Source organism: Myotis nattereri, assembly GCF_964212035.1.
Source record: "Myotis nattereri genome assembly, chromosome: 19".
Taxonomy (NCBI): Eukaryota; Metazoa; Chordata; class Mammalia; order Chiroptera; family Vespertilionidae; genus Myotis; species Myotis nattereri.
The window spans coordinates 27,315,058-27,329,123 of NC_138095.1; the positions used below are offsets into that span (position 1 = coordinate 27,315,058).

A 14,066-nucleotide genomic window follows, 5' to 3' on the forward strand; every position below is an offset into this window, starting at 1 on the left:
GTCAACACAGGAAAGGCATTTGCTGTTTGAAAGCATCTAATGCTTATCCTTCCCACGTGCCAGGCATTACTCAAAACATTTCCTCCTTTCCTCCTTACTCCGCGGGTTCGGTTCTCCAGTGTGGCCTGATGACTCCTGGGGTTCCCCAGGGCCAGGGGGTCTCTGTGGGGGTCCCTTTGCCCGCCTGGGTGAGGGAGAGGCTAGTTGTGCCTTGGTTCAAATTGATTATTTGTTGTCGGTAGTGATCAGTACTAACGGTTTCACCTGGTTTTAGCAGCTCCTAATACACCACACCTTCCCGATCCCATCAAAAGCGATTTGGCCTTGCGGTCGATGTGGATGGTTGACCTGGATCAACCCGTGATTTTGTGCGTTTGGGATTCTCAGAATAAACCCACTTCTCATCGCCAATCACAACTCGATGCCAAAAAGACTTTCTTTCGTGCTGTGGAAGCAGCATTTTACTGATGACTTTTCGGTTTTCCATTTGCCTTTCGTCCAGTTGATGTGACACCCATTTTCCTTCCTTTAAAATGGCTCCCATTGCTTGTAAACGATCGGAAATGGTTTGCTGAGCAACGTTGAATCTTTCTGTGAGTTGTTTCTGAGTTGGACACGCATCTCCACCCAATAAAGCTTGTCATTGTTGGTCTTCCATCTTTTTCGGTTGACCTGGACATTCTTTGTCTTTCCCACCGAAATCCTCACTTTTAAAGCATTTAAACCAGCGTTCACAAGGATCTTGAGATGGAGCATGTTCACCATAAGCTTCCCGAAGTATAGGATCACTTTCAGCAGCACTTTTCTTCAAAATAAAGTAATGAATTAAAACTCCCCGCAAATGCTCTCCTTTTTTGGCACAAAATTCAACATTTTTAAGCGTAAAAACATCTATGATGTTAACACCTTCAGAAAATTTGACATATGAAGTTTTGAAGCTTGTTGTCCATACAACACAATAGCACACATATCAAATCGCATATCTATCAGCATACGTGTAACCCCATCTATTGAAAAAAATCTCCATTATTAACCGGTACACCTAGTGAGAGTAAAATGACATAATGTCTGCGCATTGTTTTAAAATAACCCACAGGGAGGGTGGGATGGTGGGATGGTTGGGAATATGAACGAAATGAGGACTGGCCATTTGGTTAATAACTGTCAAAGCTGGGTGATGGGACCACGGGAGTTCATTATACTATTCTGGGTCCTTCTGTAATATTAGCATTTTTTTCATAATAATCATAAAAAAGGACTGCCGGGCTTATTAACCAATGTCATCCCAATAAACATGTAAAAGCAAACAAACCCAAAACAATCTTGAAGAAGTGCCTGGAATGAGCACAAGTCTTGCCTCCGCCATGGGTCAGAGAAGAGAGATTTGAAGACCTGGAATGGGAGGAAGGATGAGTGGGTGCTGGGGAACCCCCCCTTCCCCGCCCCGTCAGGGGCAGGTCAGAAGAGCTGCCTGCGGGCAGATGTGAGCCAGTCGGGCTGGGCACGTGGCAGAGAGGAGCCGTGATTGTGTGGAAGGAGAAGTCCCCACTTCCTGGAACATCAGACCACAGGGCCCTGACACCGCACTGCGCTCAGAGAGGCCACTTTGGGCCACTTGAGCGTCGCTTTCCTATGCTGTTGCCGTAGACCGCGCATGGGCTGACCACGTTCCCCCAGACTCAGAGGTTGAAATCTTAGCCCTCGATGTGGTGGTATTAAGAGGTGGATCCCCTGCCCGGCCGGCGTGGCTCAGTGGTTGAGCTTCAACCTAGGAACCAGGAGGTCATGGTTTGATTCCCGGTCAGGGCACAGGCCCGGGTTGTGGGCTCCATCCTCAGTGGGGGGTGTGCAGGAGGCAGCGGATCCATGATTCTCTCTCATCATTGATGTTTCTAGCTTTCCCTCTCCCTTCCTCTCTGAAATCAACAAAAACATATTTTTTAAAAATCACCCATTGCTTTTGTATGGGTTCCTTTAAAAAAACATATGAGCTAATGCCTTATGAGTGTAGTACCAAGGAGAGGAGAGCGAGGGAGAGGGAAGTGAGGCAGAAAAGGAGGAAGAGGGGTCTAGGCGGAACATTATCCAGGTTGGCCCGGCTTCGCAAGGACGCCGAGCTGGTGACTGGGCCTGCGGGATGTGTCTGGGCGGATGTGTGGAGCCACTGAGTCTCGGAACTGTCCTGAGCGTGGAGGGGTGGACCGGACGGTGGGGTGTGCGGGAGAAGGTGAGCAATTTCTGTCCACTCCTCATCTCTCTTTTTTATTTTTATTTTTTAATAAAAATAAAAGAGAAAGGAAGAGGGAGAGAGAGAAAAACATCAATGATGAGAGAGAATCATTGACTGGCTGCCTCCTGCATGCCCCCCCACTGGGGATGGAGCCCACAACCTGGGCATGTGCCCCTGGAACCGAAACCAGGACCCTTCAGTCCATAGGCCGACACTCTATCCACTGAGCCAAACCAGCTAGGGCTCTCTCTCTCTCTCTTTCTTTTTTATTTTTATTTATTATTTTATTTTTAAAAATATATTTTATTGATTTTTTTTACAGAGAGGAAGGGAGAGAGATAGAGAATCAGAAACATCGATGAGAGAGAATCATTGATCAGCTGCCTCCTGCACACCCCCCACTGGGGATGTGCCCGCAACCAAGGTACATGCCCTTGACCGGAATCAAACCTGGGACCTTTCAGTCTGCAGGCCGACGCTCTATCCACTGAGCCAAACTGGTCAGGGCTCTCTCTCTCTTTTTAAATAAGGTTTTATTTCCGGCCGGCGTGATTCAGTGATTGAGCATCAACCTATGAACCAGGAGGTCACGGTTCGATTCCTGGTCAGGGCACAGGCCCGGGTTGCAGGCTTGATCTCCAGGGTGGGGCGTGCAGGAGGCCGCCGATCCATGATTCTCTCTCATCATTGATGTTTCTAGTTCTCACTCCCACTCCCTTCTCCTCTGAAATCAATAAAAATAAAAAAAAGTCTAAACCACGAACTGACCTAAATGACTTTAAAGCACTTGTTTGTCTCAACCTGCCTTCATCCTGAGATTCTGCGGAAAGACCCTGAGGCGCAGTCATGACAACGATGCTAGGAAGGAAGACCTGGGCAGGAAGGAACTGTAGCGAATAGGCCCGAGCTTAGCTTACGGCGCTGTGGTTAGCCACGGGCTTTCTTCTAAGCATTTGATAGAACAATTGCCTTTGTAACGTAACATATAAACGTACAGATGGCTTCCGGCTGTGTCTCTGGCTTGGCCACCGCCGTGTTTTCCAAAAACTGGAGCTGAATGTGCTCAGGAGCCGCCTCTAGGGTACAGTTTGCCGCAGTCCTCCCCCCTCCCTCTTGCCTTCAGCTGGTGCCATCTGTCATTCAGACAAACTGGCTGGTCCCCAAAGGCATTTGAATTTGCGTCCCCTGATTTAGAAAACAAAACCCCCACAATAGGGCAGGGGGAAAAAAAGGACACATATGTAATACCCTTTGTAATACTTTAAGCAATAAAAAAATAATAATAATAGTAAAATAAATAAATAAAAATCTAAAAGAAACAAACCCCACAACAGACAACTCATTGTCCACATTTTAAATCGCTGACAGGTGGGGTTTAAATATTCTTTAATCCGTTCAGAGATGAAAATGAACATATCTAATGTCTAGATAAAAAGTGTTCTTGGCACTTTTCTTTTCAAATCTATTTTTTATTGATTTCAGAGAGGAAGGGGCAGGGAGAGAGAGACAGAAACATCGATGATGAGAGGGAACCATGGAGGGGCTGCCTCCTGCGCGCCCCACCCCGGGGATGGAGCCCGCCACCTGCAGGAATCAGACTGTGAGCCACTGGCTCATAGGTCGATGCTCAACCACTGAGCCACGGCAGCCGATGCTCAACCACTGAGCCACGGCAGCCGATGCTCAACCACTGAGCCACGGCAGCCGATGCTCAACCACTGAGCCACGGCAGCCGTCTGGTCTTCTTGGTGCTTTTCTACAGAGTCGGCTGACTTGCGAAGTCAAAAGCCTCGTCCATCAGCTTGATTCCATTGAATAGGAAACCGCTGCAGGTATTTTAAGCAGAAAGAGAGTTAATACAGGGAAGCAGGCGTACCCGTGGGTTGGTGAGGCTGGAAGAGCAGGCTCCGGGCTCAGCGAGCCTCCTCCAGGGATGGCTCCCAGAAGAACACTACAGAACCGACCTGCCAGGAGAAGCCACCGCCGCAGCCGGACGGTGGGGACTCGGGGGGCCACTGCTACACTCCTGGGCCCCATCACACGCTGTCCTGGGGGATGGGAGTGGCGGGGGACAGTTCAGGACAGTTCATCACGGCTCCCCTGTCTCCACACCAAAGGTGGAAACTGGGCCACTGCTGCCCCCTGTTGCCCGATGTCTTTAAGAAACCGTCCCTCAAGCAGCACGTGCACATATGCGGTGCCATCTGAGCCTAACCAGAGAAACAGGCAGGCGGCGTTCTTCCCTTTACAGGTAAAGAAAGCGGACATGTGACACAGTTAAGGTCCCAACGCTGGAGTGACGACCTAGCTCTCCTCACCCCTGGCCAGTTCAAAGAACTCAACTCACTTGTCGTGAGCGAGGCCTTCCATGGGCCTGAGAGCACCTCATGGGGCGGGGGTGGGTGGGGAGGGGCAGGCTGGTAACTAACCATAACCCAGGAGGCACAAATCCGCATCGTGAGCACAGAGGGAAGGGCCCCTGCTGGGCAGAGGGATTCAGACGAGAGGAAGTGATGTGCGAGCTGGATTTTGAGGGGTGAGTAGGAGTATGACAGGGAAAAAAAAGTCCTAGCAGCTGGCAAGAGCTAAGGGGGTCTGGCGTGTCTGTGGGGGAACCGAGAGGATTCTAATTCTGGAGGATGTGGACAAAGTTAAAACAATTTTTTTTTTTACAGTAAAATAAGGTGCATTAGTCGTATACATCTTCTTGATTATAAAGCTATGTAAACACTCATATACCTTTATTTAGGTGAAGATGTAAAACACTGTCAACATCCCCTCGTGTTCCCCTCCCGGCCTATCCGTACCCGCCTCCACCCTTTCCCCGTCGATTTTTGCAGGGCACAGGGAGGCCAACATAAAATCTCAAAGCCCTTGCTTTGGCCCCCATCTCTCATTCCTTCCAGTCCAATTTTTAAAAAATTATTTATATATATATATTATTGTTTAAAGTATTACATATGTCTCCTTTTTTCCCCATTGACCCCCGCCCCCCCCCCCCCCCCCGCCACTTTCATCCCCAAGGACAAGCCCCCACCGCCCCGGTGCCTGTGTCCATTGGTTATGCTAATATGCATGCATACAAGTCCTTTGGTTGATCTCTAATCTGCGCCCCCTCCCCACCCCCCGCCTTCTCTCTGAGGTTGGATGGTCTGTTCAGTGTTACCTTGTCTCTGGGTCTATTTTTATTCATCGGTTTATGTTGTTCATTATATTCCACATATAGTGAGCTCATGTGATGTTTATCTTTCTCCAACTGGCTCATTTCACTTAGCATAATGCTCTCCAGGTCCATCCATGCTGTTGCAAATTGTAGGACCTTTTTTACAGCAGCGTAGTATTCCATCGTGTAGATGTACCACAGTTTTCTAATCCACTCATCTGCTGATGGGCACTTAGGCTGTTTCCAGATCTTAGCTATGGTGAATTATGCTGCTATGAACATAAGGGTGCATATATCCCTTCTGATTGGTGTTTCTAGTTTCTTGGGATATATTCCTAGAAGTGGGATCACTGGGTCAAATGGAAGTTCCATTTTTAACTTTTTGAGGAAACTCCATACTGTCTTCCACAGTGGCTGCACCAGTCTGCATTCCCACCAGCAGTGCACGAGGGTTCCTTTTTCTCCACATCCTCTCCAGCACTTGTCGTTTGTGGATTTGTTGATGATAGCCAGTCTGACGGGTGTGAGATGATACCTCATTGCTGTTTTGATCTGCATCTCTCGGATGATTAGTGACTTTGAGCATGTTTTCATATGTCTCTGGGCCTTCTAAATGTCCTCTTTCGAAAAGTGTCCATTTAGGTCCTTTGCTCCTTTTTTGATTGGATTGTTTATCTTCCTTTTGTTAAGCTGCATGAGTTCCCTGTAAATGTTGGAGATTAAACCCTTGTTGAGATAGCATGGGCAAATATGGTCTCCCGTGCAGTGGGCCCACTCCTTCTGCTGCCTCCAAATCTTTCGTCATCTTTCTGAACGATCCAAAGAGGCTACCGCAAGCCCACAGGCGAGGTTCCTCGGGACTGTTCGCTTCGCTGCGTGGCCCACGTGAATGGAAGGCTGCGCGCGAACGGGGAAAAGAACGTGGGGCCGACGGCTTTTGGTCCCTCGGAGCCACCGTCCAGGCGCGGGCCGCTCGAAGCCGCCGTGTCCCTCGGCGGCCGCCGTGCGTCCGTTACGTGGCAGCTGCCGGCGCCTGCCAATCCGCGGCGCCCGCATCAGCCCCCGCGGGTGGCGCAGCCGGAAGGGGCGGGGCTCAGGCGGTGGCGGCTGGGAGGCAGCGGTGGCGGCGAAGGCGGCAGCTCTGGAGGCCGCAGTCCCGGACCTGGCCTCGGCCCCAGCCCCGCCATGGTGACGCTCGCCGAGCTGCTGGTGCTCGTGGCCGCGCTGCTGGCCACGGCCTCGGGCTACTTCGTCAGCATCGACGCGCACGCCGAGGAGTGCTTCTTCGAGCGGGTCACCTCGGGCACCAAGATGGGCCTCATCTTCGAGGTGGCCGAGGGCGGCTTCCTGGACATCGACGTGGAGGTGCGGGCGCGCTGCCCGGGGCCGAGGCGGGGTCGCGCGGCCGCTCGGGGGTTGGCGGCGGCCGGGGCGCGCGCGGGGCCTGCGGAGGGCGCGGGGCGGGGGGTGGGGGGTCGCGGGCAGGGAGGCCGCTGTCTGAGTGCCGGGAGAGGCCGAGCCACCGCGGCGGCCACGCCGTCTCGGCCCTTGGTCCCGGCGGCCCTCGATCCGGACCCGCTGCTCCGTTAGAGGCGCTGGGTTGACAGCTGGACGGCGGGTCCCCGGGGACCTCTCGCCGGGCTTCGTCGCCCGGTGCGGAGGGCGCCTCTCAGCCGCAGCGCGGCGCCGGCAGGACTCGGTCCGGGGAGCGGCTGCCCTCCGTCCCGACGCGATCCCCGTGGGTACGCGGCGTGGGAACTTCGGGGAAGCAGATCGGAAGTGACCGAGGGCGCCGGGCCGACGTGCGCGCGGTTCTTTACTTTCCCCGGAAACGGCCCGAGTGTCCGACCCGCCGGTGCCCGCCTCCCCTGGACGTGCCGTGTAGCCCCTCCGCCCGGGATGGAGGCGGCGAGGGGCCTCGCCTTGTAAGGGGAGCGATTGCAGTGAAGTATCCGGAGAAACGGGAGGTTAAGAAACCAGTCCCTAAACGGATATACTTTTTCCTTTTTTTTTAAACCAAGGGAATGACTCCCCTCTAACTTTTTTTTGGGGGGGCGCGGGGGAGTCACATGGAGTTAATGTTCACATTCACCCGTGGGCATGAACTTACTCGGGTGGAAGGGTTTCCCACGTGGCAGCGAGTTGGGGAGTCGGGCGCAGAGGACGCCATGCACGCGGAGCCCAGGCAGAAGGGCAGCTGGAGGGGCGGCTGGACATGACCGGGGTCCGCTGTTCCGCCCACGGTGGGCATGGAGGGCCTTGTGGGAGGGAGCGAGGCGAGCCAGGCCAGCCGCCCTGGGTCCAGGCTGGTGAGAGCTTGGCCTCCTGATGTCCATCCAGGCCAGCGACGGCGAACCTTTGGAGCTCGGCGTGTCCGCATTTTGAAAAACCCCAACTTAACTCTGGTGCCGTGTCACATATAGAAATGTTTTGATCTTTGCAACCATAGTCAAAGACTTACATTTTTGATATTTATTTTATATAGTTAAATGCCATTTAACAAAGAAAAATCAACCAAAACAATGAGTTCGCGTGTCGCCTCTGACACGCGTGTCACAGGTTCGCCTTCCCTGCCCTAGTCCTTCCCTGGGCCTCAGGCCTCTTGGGTAACGCGGGTGCCTCCACCGGTTGGAAGTGATAACCAGGGAACCCAGGGATGCCCCTTGTTCGGAAGTCTTAGGTTTAAAGAGGCTTCTTGCTTAAAAAAAAGTGTATGTTTTTTATCGATTTCAGACGAAAGGAGAGGGAGGGAGGGAGAGAGAGAGAAACATCAATGATGAGAGAGAATCGTGGGTTGGCTGCCTCCTGCACGTCCCACACTGGGGATCGAACCCGCAACCCGGTCAGGGCACATCGCACTGTGACCTCCTGGCTTGTGGGTCGCCTCTCACCCACAGCCAGCCGGCCGGTGAGGTTTCTCGCCTCTGACGGTAGTGGCCGTGTGTTTGGGTGGGTGGTGGAGGCAGCGGGCCACATAGACACGGGGTGTCAGGTGCGTTTTTGTTCGGAGGGGTTTGCTTTAGGTTGAATTAGACAAATGTAGGCAGCGTTGACAGGGGATGAGATACACAGCCTGTTTCCGCCCGGAGCCCGGTGGGCGGGGCTAAGTGAAGATTGCATTTTGAAATTTACATTTCCTCAGCCAACATTTCCGCTCTTACACGTTTCTAGTTTGACATCTTTCCCGACATCTGCGTTTCTCTCCTGCCTCCAGATCACAGGGCCTGACAATAAAGGAATATACAGAGGAGACCGGGAGTCCAGTGGGAAATACACGTTTGCTGCTCACATGGACGGGACATACAAGTTTTGCTTTAGCAACAGGATGTCCACCATGACCCCAAAGATAGTGATGTTCACCATTGATATTGGGGAGGCCCCCAAAGGACAAGACATGGAAACAGAAGGTGAGACGGACCCTCAGGCGTGTGTGCCCCCTCCCAAGAGAGAATATTGATTCTGCTCACTTTTATCATCGAATGGAGTATTTATTTTGATTTCTTATCTGGTTTCACCCACTGTCCTTTTTCCTCCCAGCCCCCCTGCCTCTTGTGTCGTCCTGTCTTTAGAGTCAGAAACCTTCTGTGAAACACACTTGTTTACCCAGACCTCCCAATTCACAGAACGCCGTTTCTGAAGTTCTTCACAGTGGCCCCGGCAGCAGCCTGCCCTCTGCGCTGCTGTGAGCGTGCCGGTTCCCTGGGTCTGCGGGTGCTTGTTCTTGAATTTGCCAATCCTGGCCCTTCCTCTTCGTTTGTTCCTTTGTGAACATGACTAGTTTGGCTAAACATTTTGTTTTATTTTTTGTGTGTTCATATGTTAAACTTTCCTTTAGGTGGTGGAGACACCTGGGATGGTAGGTGGATTGCTTTTGGACAGCAGCCTGCCTTTTTGCACATGTTTGCTCGCTGTTCCCTAATTTCTGCTTTCCTTCTTCCTAACCTCAGTTTGTTGGCATGAGAGTGGTTTTTGTTTTAATGAAACAACAACAACAACAACAACCCTACACCTAATTAGAGTGACTGTTTTTTGTGGTTTTTATTTGGTTGACCGGAGATACAGGTTAGGTCACTTTAAATTAATACCACTGGAAAATAGCCGTGGACATTTTAGTGGCACCGTTTGTTTCTTTTAAGTGAATGCGAAGGGTAGACATATTCGACTATAATTGGACAAGTAAGTCTTAAACATAGTTAATAGCAAGTAGTTCTATTGACTTTGTCGGAAGTATTTTATAGCCTTGTTTTAATGATTATTAAAGCTTTCTAACTTGAAACTTGGTTGGATATGAAATACAGTTCTAAGAACTATGTCCAGATTTTGTGACAAAAGTTCTTTCAACCATACGCTGCAGCTAGATCGGTTTTCATTCCTCACCTGACCCGCACTGAGCCCTAAATAGATTGTTCTGGATGAATTGTTTACCAGGAGCCAGCACGTTGGCACTGGGGGAGGGGCGTTAACACTGCAGGTGCGGGTTCTGGGGAAGGAGCAGGCCCCGCATTTTACACTGTGGCCCTGAGAACGTTTGCTGTAGGTACTGGGAGACAGTAGAGTGGTTATATCCTAAAGAAGTGGCTAGGTTTTGAAGTCTCTGGAACTTAGAGGCTCATACTACTTAGTAATTCTTGCTCTTGCTTTTCAGGGCCATTTACAGGGTAGGACTTGGCTAATTTTCAAGAAGAATTGGGAGTTTGAAGGGCTTTGTGTTTGTTTGTTTTCTGGAAATTAGTCCTTTCTAAGTAGTTAGAAGCCGTTGGCTGATGAATGTGAATATTGAATTAGTCTCTAAATAATCCTTAACACATATTTAAAATTCTTGCTTTTGCTTGTTAATGGCAGTGAATGGCAGCTGTCAAGCCTTCCTCTAACGCAGTGTTTCCCACTCAGGGTGAATTTTGCCCCCAAGGGCCCCTTGGCGATATCAGGAGCCAGTTTGACTCGCATGGCTGGTGGGGGCACTGGACAGCTGCTCACAACAGAATTACCTGGTCCCCAATGTCGGCAGTTCCGCCTGGAGGAACCCTGCGCTCCAGGGCCCCGTAGCACGTGCTTCCGGAGGGAAGGAGCGAGGGGGTCTGAGTTGCAGCCTGGCACGGACAGTGGGGGCCCTGGGCGTCCCTCAGGACATGCAGGGTCCTCCGTGGCGCTTGGGAATTCCCCATGACGCCCAGTCCCGGGCGCTGGTCACGACCCTCCAGTGGGCCCTCCTGGCAGAGATCGTCCTGCCTGTTCCCTCATCGCCAGAACACGGTGCAACCACGTGTGCGCTGGCTCTTCAGGGCTCTGGGTTCCCCTGGGACCCGTTTCGGGCCCAAGAGGACCGGCTGTCGGCCTCATGCAGCTGAGCTTCCCCGGCCGAGCTGCTGCTCCTGCAGGGGCGTCGGTGCTCGGCTCCCGGACGGTGTGGAGCGGCGGCGGGTTTTCCCAGGAATGTCTCTGCTCAGCCTCCGAGGTTAAGAGTCCGTTTGATTCTGCCCCTCAGTTAACAGTAGCGTCACTAGGAGTAGGTTGTGATCTTAGTTTAATATTTATAGATCAGTGCTAGGTGTTGCTGGGACTTCCTTTGTTTGATACTTTGTGCTCCCGCCCTTCGCGTTCTCCCTCCTCGGTGAGCTTCCCTCGCAGCAGTCCAGTGAATTAATTCCTGAGGCTGTCTCCTTTAGTCAGGATTGTGGAGTATGTTTTCTACCCTGAAAGATTTTTTTTTACTAGGAATGGACTTTAAAGAAATGCTTTGAGAATTAAGTTGTCATCAAGGATCCAAAATGCTGTTGGAGCCATTTCTAAAAATAGCTGCTTTTGTATGTCCTCTCTGAGGAAGATTTTGATTGCTTTCTGCGTATTTCTCAGAGAGATTCCTAAGCCGTGCTGACTGTTTCCCAACCCCCTGCAGCTCACCAGAACAAGCTGGAGGAAATGATCAACGAGCTGGCCGTGGCCATGACCGCGGTGAAGCACGAGCAGGAGTACATGGAAGTGCGGGAGAGGATACACAGAGCAAGTAAGTCTGGTCACAGAGCTGCTGGCCCGCGGCAGGTGCGCGCCAGGGCACGCTGGAGCGGCACCACCCGCCGCCGGCCTCCGCTGCCCTCGTGTGGAGGCTTTGCAAACATCATACGAATGCACTGACTTAAGAAGCACCCGTGCGAGGCTATCTTTTGAGTAGATGTGTCTGTAGAGCTTTGTACTGCGCCAGTTTACTATTGGCGCATTGCTCCCCTGGTTGCAGGTCTTGTGGGGACCCTTGAGTTTAGGAGAAAGAACATTCACTCAAAAAGGAGACTTGAGTGCTGTGTCTACCTAGTGATTCTGAAAAGTTAAGGCTATAGAATTTGATCAGAAACTTGGAAGAGTGTGATATAAATCGAGAATAAAATATACAGTCACGACTGTCACTTTAAGAACTAACTCCTTAGCTAATGAGTGGATAAATCATGAGACTTGTCCGGGTTGGTAGTGAATGTCAGTATTGGTCCATGAAACAGAGATATCTCCCCCACCTAGAGCACATGCCACGCACACAGTAGGTGCTCAATAAATATGTGTTTTTTGTTTTGTTTTTTTAAAGAGACTCACACATTTTGATTTAGTAAGTAGTGCTTTCTGGGTAACTGTGATCTTGAAATAATCTCTTAATTTTGTTAAAAGTCAATTTTCTGATTCAGCAAAAAAAAAAAAAAAAAAGATTATAATGTAGGGATGTTTCAGTGTGAGGGAGAAAGAACGTTGGTTGGATTTTAACCCTAGAAGTGTTACTTGGGCAGGTAACTTTCTCTCTTCCCCATACGAAATAAGCAGATTATACTTGACTGTACTCTGAACCTTAAAGGTCCATTTAAGTCTAAAATTCTCTGCTTCTAACTGTCGAGTTGCTTGGGGACAAAAGTATTTAAAGTACTACGAATGGTGTGCAAATACTGCTTTCACACGGTTAGAGCAGGGGATGATTTTTCGTGCTTCTCTGTTATTGTTGTTAAATTGTGTTTGTTTGTTTATCCTCCACAGTCAACGACAACACCAACAGCAGAGTGGTTCTCTGGTCCTTCTTCGAAGCTCTTGTTTTAGTTGCCATGACGTTGGGACAGATCTACTACCTGAAGAGATTTTTTGAAGTCCGGAGGGTTGTTTAAAAAGCCTTTTTTTCTGATGATCCGAAACTCATAATTCACTGTTTACCAAACATCTTGGTCATAATAATGTCATTTAGTTCGTATGTTTTTATTTTCTGAATTGTACATTCACAGCCTATGTTTCTTGGTGATTAATAGATATTGGGGAAGTGATAGTGAGAATTTGACATTTGATTGGCACAATGTATTTGAATTCTGCCTCATTATACAGGCCCTTCCAGAGCTTGAACACTGTAAGTGAAATGTAGGCATGTAGTCCTTCTTACATCTTTTGTTTTCACAGTAGAATGCAGTTTGTTCAGGGTAGTACTTTACTAAAATGACTGCATTCTTTTGACCCCTTATCCTGAAGTTCAAGTCATTAAAGATTCGTTTTGTTTAGTTCTTATGAGAAACAACAGTCTGAATCGACATTTTCTACCCACCTAATGGCAGCTCTGTGACTTCAGAGTGTGCTACCAGCTTGGTTCTTTTAGACTTTGTCTATCTTGTTTCTGCGTTAAAGATAAGACAACCCAACAACATCTCCCCCCCCCCCCCTAAATTTTTACTTTGAACTTTAGGACGTCACCTTTACTAAATTGATGACACAGCAGCTTATAACCTTTTTCTGATTTCTGCCTAACCTTGTAGGAAGTGTCTAGTAGAGCCAGTTCTCTGGGTGTTGCAGCTGGCGTGGCTCTTGTTCTTCCTCTGCTGGCACACACTTCACTCGGGGCACGCGGGAGGTCTGCATTCCCGTCATTGGGGAAATCTGGTTTCTCACGCCCGTGGCGAAGCCTCTTGGATTTCGTTGCAGTGAGTGAGATACGGCCACTATTTTAGTTCTGATCAGTGGCGTTTGGCCACTTGTTAGTGAGGGTACCGACAGCACAGTCAGTACTAGGGTTTTGGTTTTGTTTCTCTTGGGTCTTTTTGGCACATGTGAATTTTATTTTGTATAAAACGAAATGACTTTCTCTTGGTCTCTGATGATGTGTTTAAAATTGAAGGAGCCTCAGGTTTGGTGTGGGGATGATCCAGGATTATGTTGTGACTGATGTATTTTAGTTACTTGTACATTTTTTTGGATCTTTGCAAAGGTAAAACTACAAGTAACGAGTTTTATAGAATTAATTTAAATTTGTTACCGGTTTTCATGTTCAGGATAAACACTTTTTCAACCTTGGGTGAAAATACTTGGCAGCAGCTTAAGGTGACTGAGTTTTACCTTAGGACAACTGTTGCATGCCAGTTTTTCTGCGTGTGTGAGAAAACACTTCAAAATTGAATTAAAATATGTAAATTTAAATTTGGTTGTGTATCGAATCTGCCCCAGGTTCAGTAAATAAACAATTCTTTTTAAAAACAGTCTTTGTATTCTGTTTTATATATTGATTCACATTTATTATATACCCGTTTTCTATTCATAATTGGAATGAGACATGTCCATGGTTTCTGAGTGTTACTTTTTATATCCGTAAACTTGATGATAGTGAACAGGAGCCCAATTTTAGGTTCCCCTGTGTGGTTTCTTTCACAGGTCAATGTTAACATCTTT

At 49.4% G+C, this 14,066-nt stretch overlaps 1 protein-coding gene across 1 annotated transcript; it reads left to right on the forward strand.

Moving 5' to 3' along the window:
• Window positions 1–6,478: 6,478 nt before the first annotated feature.
• On the forward strand, window positions 6,479–13,876 carry TMED2 (transmembrane p24 trafficking protein 2). The gene is made up of 4 exons (XM_081113542.1): window positions 6,479–6,758; window positions 8,608–8,800; window positions 11,290–11,397; window positions 12,402–13,876. The coding sequence occupies exons 1-4, from the start codon at window positions 6,579–6,581 to the stop codon at window positions 12,524–12,526; spliced, it is 606 nt and encodes a 201-aa protein (XP_080969668.1). The 5' UTR covers window positions 6,479–6,578; the 3' UTR covers window positions 12,527–13,876.
• The last annotated feature ends 190 nt before the right edge of the window (window positions 13,877–14,066 follow it).

What these genes read in the sequence shown, in the direction of transcription:
- TMED2 (XM_081113542.1), top strand. Translation starts at nt 6,579, where the DNA reads ATGGTGACGCTCGCCGAGCTGCTGGTGCTCGTGGCCGCGCTGCTGGCC. An exon ending in TCCTGGACATCGACGTGGAG is followed by an intron (nt 6,759 to 8,607) that starts GTGCGGGCGCGC and finishes TCCTGCCTCCAG; the next exon opens with ATCACAGGGCCTGACAATAA. An exon ending in ACAAGACATGGAAACAGAAG is followed by an intron (nt 8,801 to 11,289) that starts GTGAGACGGACC and finishes AACCCCCTGCAG; the next exon opens with CTCACCAGAACAAGCTGGAG.